The sequence below is a fragment of the Doryrhamphus excisus genome, linkage group LG13 (assembly GCF_037039965.1).
Source record: "Doryrhamphus excisus strain RoL-2023G ecotype Guam linkage group LG13, RoL_Dexc_Guam_v1.1, whole genome shotgun sequence".
Lineage (NCBI taxonomy): Eukaryota > Metazoa > Chordata > Actinopteri > Syngnathiformes > Syngnathidae > Doryrhamphus > Doryrhamphus excisus.
Window position 1 is genome coordinate 20,319,140 of NC_136369.1, and position 7,586 is coordinate 20,326,725.

Below are 7,586 nucleotides of genomic sequence, written 5' to 3' on the forward strand. Positions count from 1 at the left end.
AGTATTTTTTTCTTGTACATTTATGAATTTATTCTTGTAAATGTACAACTTTTTTCACATATTTATGACTTTTTTCCTTGTACATTTATGAATTTATTCTTGTAAATTTACAACTTTTCACATATTTAGTATTTTTTTCTTGTACATTTATGAATTTATTCTTGTAAATTTACAACTTTTCCCATATTTAGTATTTTTTTCTTGCACATTTATGAATTTATTCTTGTAAATTTACAACTTTTTTCACATATTTATGACTTTTTTCCTTGTACATTTATGAATTTATTCTTGTAAATTTACAACTTTTCACATATTTAGTATTTTTTTCTTGTACATTTATGAATTTATTCTTGTAAATTTACAACTTTTCACATATTTAGTATTTTTTTCTTGTACATTTATGAATTTATTCTTGTAAATTTACAACTTTTTTCACATATTTATGACTTTTTTCTTGTAAATTTATGAATTTATTCTTGTAAATTTGCAACTTTTCACATATTTTTTTCTTGTACATGTATGAATTTATTCTTGTAAATTTACAACTTTTTTCACATATTTATGACTTTTTTCCTTGTACATTTATGAATTTATTCTTGTAAATTTACAACTTTTCACATATTTATTTTTTTCTTGTACATTTATTAATTTATTATTGTAAATTTACAACTTTACACATATTTAGTATTTTTTTCTTGTACATTTATGAATTTATTCTTTAATAGAAGTTATACTTTTCACATATTATTTTTCTTGTACATTTATGAATTTATTCTTTAATAGAAGTTATACTTTTCACATATTATTTTTTCTTGTACATGTGTGAATTTATTCTTGTAAATTTACAACTTTTCACATATTTATGATTTTTTTTACATTTATGAATTTATTCTTGTAAATTTGCTACTTTTTTCTTGGAAATGGATGACTTTATTCCCATATTATTTACATTGTTTTTTTCCTGTAAATGTATGACTTTATATATAAATATATTGTAATAAATATTTTTTATTGTAAATGTATGACTTCTTTTTTCTTGTAAGTTTGCAACTGTTTTGGAATGACCTGGATGGATAAGAATATTTCCAGGCATACAACAGTTGTTCTCTACAGACTGCAGACTGTGTTTGACCTAAGGGCTGTTCCACTGTGGGTCTCCACCGAGGAAAAAAAACACCCTCACACTTTCTTACCTGCATGCAACCTCATGAGGTGAACCGCTGACCCCAATCTGCCGACCACCGGATGACATCCTCAGTCGCCCACAAATGATAGACACAACATTGGCCAAACAGTGTGTGGCCCCTGCTGCTGCCTCCTTCCTTTCGCTGCACTGCAAGACACAACATTAATCAACACACATATATTGTTTGGGGAAATTAACATGCACGTCGCAGAAAGGGACACTCAATTAACACGTACGCCGGCTATACTGACAAACTTATGCAAGATGTCCATTTTCAAAGGATGTTGCAGAACACAAAACCTACAGAACTGCTAAGCAAAACAGAATGTATGTTATGTTTGTTTTTACAGTATATAAGTTGTTATTTAAATACCTCTATTTTATTTGGGTGTGATTTATTATTTAAGTGGTTACATTTTCATGTCATCTTTCATGTCCAAAATGGAAGAAGCAGATGTATCTAATCCCCTCCATGTCTGTTACTACAAAATTAGTGGCAATGGATAGATGCAGTCATAAAGGAAGGAAAATAAGGGAAAAAAACACTATTGTTGATACAATATTAGCATAAAGTAGGTAGGAAGTAGGAATATTTAGCAAGTATTTTGTGAAATATGCAGGAATACGAGGAAATACATTGAATTTTAATATGAGTAAATGAAATAAAAATAAATGCAATTCATAATAAATATGTTTATCATTTAGAATTGGTTAAGATATTAAGGATGAATGGGAAAAAGACAAAAGGAAGGAAGGAAAATGAAGGTAAAAAAATACACTTTTAAATGTCAGTATGTACCACGTGCACTGTTCAAAATGTTCAAGATAAAAATAAAAGTGCAAATGTAATGTCATTTTTGTATTTGTGATACTCACTATGCAGTATGTATGATACTACAGAAGCCATCAGGGGTACAAACATTGATTTAAAAAATTACATTTAATAATTAATAAAATACCGTGCAGAGTGTTATTAATCACTCATGGACATAACCTAGCTTAGCGTAGTTTAGCCTCGTTAGCTTCGCCTGTCGCTACTCGCGTTTTTTGGATGGTCAAACTGTCGTTACATTTTTTAATAACTTGTCTGAGACCGACTTCATTTAAATTAATTATACCAACTGTTACCTTGACGTTTTTATGGGATATTCGTGAATTGCCGGTAATGAGTAGCGACCGGAGCCATGTTTCCGCATGTGTTGGTATTTCCGGATTGGTTCGTGACGTCACTTCCTCTGCGTTCACGTGCATTTGTAATGATCGCTGGTTTCGTTTAGTCAGTTATATTTACACATTTACACATCAAACGTACCTAATTGGTATTTAAGTAGTATTATTGTTTTAAATGAATACACAATATTTCATTTTATATTATAGTATATTTTATTGTATTTGTGTGCCTTACTCACACCGTCATAGATACATTATTACAAATAGAAATGTAAAATTGCCTAGCTTACTGTCGTATTACAAATAAACAACAAAAAAATCACTCTTTTGGTATCTTGGAAAAACAAGTACACACACACACGGGCGCACAGCAGCAATTTCCCCTCAAATATGTACAAATATTAGGCACATACAATTACTTTAAAAAAATTAAAAACAGCTTGATACAAATGTAAAAATCACATTTTGGGATACAAATATAGCTTCAGTTTCACATATGTGAATATTAAATGGGTTTAAGATACATACGTCCATATGGATTGTATTCACAGAAGATGGTGGCAGAGGTTTAATTAAACACAAATGCAGAGAAGCCGTCTCCTTGTGGTTTGCACATTCTGGGTTGCGAAGACACCCCCCCCCCGACAGAAGATGTCGTGGACCCAAAACCACAAACGGGAGAAAATGTTGTGGCTTAAATTCAGCGTCCCTTGCTTTACATTCCGAGTGCATCGCCCCGACGCCGACCTACAGCATGCTTTAAAAACTTCATGTTCACGCCTCGTGGCGTTGTCGCATGATGGCCCTCACTTGACAGCGCTTGTGCTTCATGGTGAGGCCGTACTCGGGTGTCATGTCCACGGCTTCCCCGGGTACGGCCGCAAACTGCATTTTCTGCACCAAGATGGCCAAGAAGAGGAAAACCTCCTGCTGCGCGATGACCTGGCCGATGCAGCGCCGCTTGCCCAAACTGAAGATCATCACCTTCTCCCCGTCCACCTTGTTGAGCTCCGTGCCGTCGGCGCTCAGGAAGCGGTCCGGGTTGAAGGACGACGGATCCTTCCAGACGTCGCTGAATGGAGTGGAGAGAAGACAGCGTCGTGGTTTGAGCTCTTCAGCTAAATAAACACAAGCTAAGCTTACTTACGGGTCATGGTTGATCTGCCACTGATTGATGAAGACGCAGGTGTCTTTGGGGATGAAGAAGCCGTTCAAAGACGTATCCTTGGTGGTGCTGTGGAGACACGGAAGGTCGTTAATCATACGTCCGACCCTTGTGACAGCATCATACACCTGCAGCCGGATGAAGCTCACCAGTGGGGGATGGTAAAAGGCACGAACGAGGAGTGCCGGAAGACTTCCAAGATGAAGGCCTCCAGCAGGGGGAGGCTGCTTTTGTCGGATAAAAGAGGAGTGCGGTGGAGTCCGACTTTGTTCCCTGGAAATGAAAGGTGATGTAAACATGCGGCGGGGAATTCCTCGACTGCATCCTGACTGGTACTTACTCAGTTCCTGATGAAGTCGTTCCTGGATCTCCGGATAAACCACCATGTACATGACTGCCCAGGAAAGGGCGGTTGAGACGGTGTCGAAGCCTAGGAGAGAATCCGGAATGTTTCATTCGGTCACAAGTCATCTGGGAGACTAACAGTCTGAGACGGTTTTCCACAAATTCCAACTCACCAGCTCCAAAGAGATCGTTGACGATCCCTACGATCTTCCCATCCGACACCTGAATGTTGGAGTTCTCATCCAGCTTCCTGTCCTCGCAGTGATCAATGAGGGAGTCGGTGATGTCCCGGATGTTGTCCTGAATATGAAAAAGGAACATGGAAAAAATTGAGGATTTTTTTGTGATCAAAACGGTTTTGAAAACATGCTAGCATACATGTAATACCGATATCCTAAGTTTTATCGTCATTAGCCAAATGGTCAATGCCTTATGGACTATTAGTCGCCAAGTCCTGGAAGTTTTGCTGGATGGCGGCCATGTTTTTCAACTAATCTTGCGCAAAGTTGGCCTACATCTGCTTGTCCGTTCTCTGAAGTTGTGTACCAAATTTGGCAGTGATTCGGGAAAACACCCCAAAGTTAATCATCATTAGCCAAATGGTCAATAATCCCATGGGTCGGACGTTTTGTTTGATGGCGGCCATGTTTTTCAACCAATCTTGCTCAAATTTGGCCTACATCTTCTTGTCTGTTCTCTAAAGGTGTTAACCAAATTTTGCAGTGATTCGGAAAAACACCCCAAAGTTAATCATTAGCCGAATGGTCAATGACTTATGGCCAAATAGTTGTCAAGTTGTTTTGGTAGATGGCGGCCACATTTTTCAACCACTCGTGCTCAAATTTTGCCCAAATGTGGTTGTTCGTCCTCTGAAGATGTGTACCAAATTTTGCAGTGATTCGGAAAAACACACCAAAGTTAATCATCATTAATCACCAAATGGTCAATGACTTATGGCCAAATAGTTGCCAAGTCGTTTTGCCGGATGGCGGACACATTTTCCAGCCAGTCATGCTCAAATTTTGCTCAAATGTGCTTGTTTGTCCTCTGAAGATGTGTACCAAATTTTGCAGTGATTCGGAAAAACACACCAAAGTCAATCATCATTAATCACCAGATGGTCAATGACTTATGGTCAAATAGTTGTCCCAGAGGTTGGACGTTTTGCTGGATGGCGGCCACATTTTTCCAGCCAGTCATGCTCAAATTTTGCCCAAATGTGCTTGTCAGTTCTCTGAAGATGTATACCAAATTTCGCTGTGATTCGGAAAACCACCCTAAAGTTAATCATCATTTGCCAAATGGTCAATAATCCCATGGGTTGGACGGTTTGTTTGATGGCGGCCATGTTTTTCAACCAATATTGCTCAAAATTGGCCTACATCTGCTTGTCCGTTCTCTAAAGTTGTTAACCAAATTTGGCTGTGATTCGGAAAAACACCCCAAAGTTAATCATCATTAGCCGAATGGTCAATGACTTCTGGCCAAATTGTTGCCAAGGTGTTTTGCTGGATGGCAGCCACATTTTTCAACCAGTCAAGCTCAAATTCTGCCCAAATGTGCTTATTTGTCCTCTGAAGATGTGTACCAAATTTGGCAGCAATTCAATAAAGCCCCCTAAAGGTAATCATCATCAAAGAAATGGTCAATAATCCCATGGGTTGGACGTTTTGTTCGATGGCGGCCCTGTTTTTCAACCAATCTTGCTCAAATTTGGCCGACATCTGCTTGTTCGTTCTCTAAAGTTGTTAAACAAATTTTGCTGTGATTCGGAAAAACACCACAAAGTTAATCATCATTAATCACCAAATAGTCAATGACTTATGGCCAAATAGTTGCCAAGTCCCAGAGGTTGGACGTTTTGCTGGATGGCGGCCACATTTTTCAGCCAGTCATGCTCAAATTTTGCCCAAATGTGCTTGTCAGTTCTCTGAAGATGTGTACCAAATTTTGCCGTGATTTGGAAAAACAACCCAAAATTAATCATCATTAGCCAAATGGTCAATGACTTGTGGCCAAATAGTTGCCAAGTCGTTTTGCCGGGTAGCGACCACGTTTTTCAACCAGTCGTGCTCAAATTTTGCCCAAATGTTCTTGTCAGTCTGATATAGATGCGTGCCGAATTAAAAACAATAACACAGGAAGCAGTTTCGAGCCATTTCCAGGAGATAATGCCATGAGCGTACCTTGTTAAAGGTGGTGTAGTGGTCGCTGACGATCTTCTGCACAAAGTCGTTGAAACGGTTGTTGAGGCTGACAAACTTCCTCATGGTGGCGCTGGGCAGGAACTGGAGCGCCGGGATGAAGTCGGCGGGGTTGCCGCTGCCCACCACTTTGCCAAACTCATCGCTGAGCGACACCAGGCCGACGAGCTCCTGGTCGTCGTGGTCGTAGCGGCGTCCGAAGCACATGCCGCAGATGACGTTGGCCACCGAGACCACGATGTGGCGGAAGGTGTCGAAGCTTCCATCGGCCTTCATGACGCTGTTGAGCCGTTTGATGAGATACTCGCCCTCCTTGCAGATGTGCTCCTCCAGCATGCACGAGTACTCCGACGTGGTGCCGTCCAGCGTGGCGAAGGAGCGGAGGGCGCTGTAGGCCAGCTTGCGGCGAGCCCGCCAGACGCCGGCCTGGTCCGTGCTGAAGGACAGACTCTTGCCGTCGTTGATGAAGCGGAAGCTGTACAGGTCAGGCCTGCCGGCGAAGTCCTCGCCCTGCTTGACCAGAGCCTGTCGGACCGTTTCACTGCCGCTCAGCACCACCACGGGACGCATGCCGATCTGGATCTGGAACACGGGTCCGTAACATTTGCTCATGGCGGTGAGACTCAGGTACGGCCTGCTGCCCACGCCCAGCATGTTCCCGATGATGGGAAGGGGTCTGGGGCCGGGGAGACGCTTGAGCCCCTCGGGGACGACGCCGCGGAGAGACCTGAACATCAGGTAGACCAAACATAGCGTCGCCACGGCCACTAAGCTCTCCGATATGGACACCGGGCCCAAAAAGGGCACCGTCATGAGCACCATGGTTTCCCGGCTTCCAGAGCACCTGGCAACCGAAGAGGCAGAACATGAGAAGGAGCCGAGACGTGCGCTGTTGTGCAACACGCTAAGGAACTGCTGCAGAGTGGAAAGCGGCAATCGGGATCATGCTCCTCATGAGGATTGCGGGGGTGCTGGAGCCTATCCCAGCTGTCTTTGGGGCGAGAGGCGGGGTACACCCTGGACTGGTGGCCAGCCAATCACAGGGCACATATAGACAAACAACCATTCACACTCACATTCATACCTATGGACAATTTGGAGTCGCTAATTAACCTAGCATGTTTTTGGAATGGGGGAGGAACCGAACATAAACATTCCAAAAAAATTTGATATTATATATTAATTGTTTATGCTTTATATGTATTATTTTCTGTTATGTTTACTATAAATGTGTGTAAAAGTGACTATAGGGGTGTTATTTCATGTTGAGAGGTCTCTAATAATGTTCATTCATTAATTCATTTTCTATCGCTTATCCTCACGAGGGTTGCTGGGGGTGCTGGAGCCTATCCCAGCTGTCTTGGGGCAAAAGGCGGGGTACACCCTGGACTGGTGGCCAGCCAATCACAGGGCACATATAGACAAACAACCATTCACACTCACATTCATACCTATGGACAATTTGGAGTGGCTAATTAACCTAGCATGTTTTTGGAATGTGGGAGGAAACCGGAGA

General features: G+C 41.3%; 1 protein-coding gene across 1 annotated transcript; it reads right to left on the minus strand.

Moving 5' to 3' along the window:
* Positions 1 to 2,545: 2,545 nt before the first annotated feature.
* Positions 2,546 to 6,937, minus strand: cyp1a (cytochrome P450, family 1, subfamily A). The gene is made up of 6 exons (XM_058088839.2): positions 6,053 to 6,937; positions 4,040 to 4,166; positions 3,862 to 3,951; positions 3,671 to 3,794; positions 3,504 to 3,590; positions 2,546 to 3,428 (listed from the first exon to the last, which is right to left on the minus strand). The coding sequence occupies exons 1-6, from the start codon at positions 6,890 to 6,892 to the stop codon at positions 3,131 to 3,133; spliced, it is 1,566 nt and encodes a 521-aa protein (XP_057944822.2). The 5' UTR covers positions 6,893 to 6,937; the 3' UTR covers positions 2,546 to 3,130.
* Between the last annotated feature and the right edge of the window lie 649 nt (positions 6,938 to 7,586).

What these genes read in the sequence shown, in the direction of transcription:
- cyp1a (XM_058088839.2), bottom strand. Translation starts at nt 6,892, where the DNA reads ATGGTGCTCATGACGGTGCCCTTTTTGGGCCCGGTGTCCATATCGGAG. An exon ending in ACGACTTCATCAGGAACTGA is followed by an intron (nt 3,795 to 3,861) that starts GTAAGTACCAGT and finishes TTTCATTTCCAG; the next exon opens with GGAACAAAGTCGGACTCCAC. An exon ending in CCTTTTACCATCCCCCACTG is followed by an intron (nt 3,591 to 3,670) that starts GTGAGCTTCATC and finishes GTGTCTCCACAG; the next exon opens with CACCACCAAGGATACGTCTT.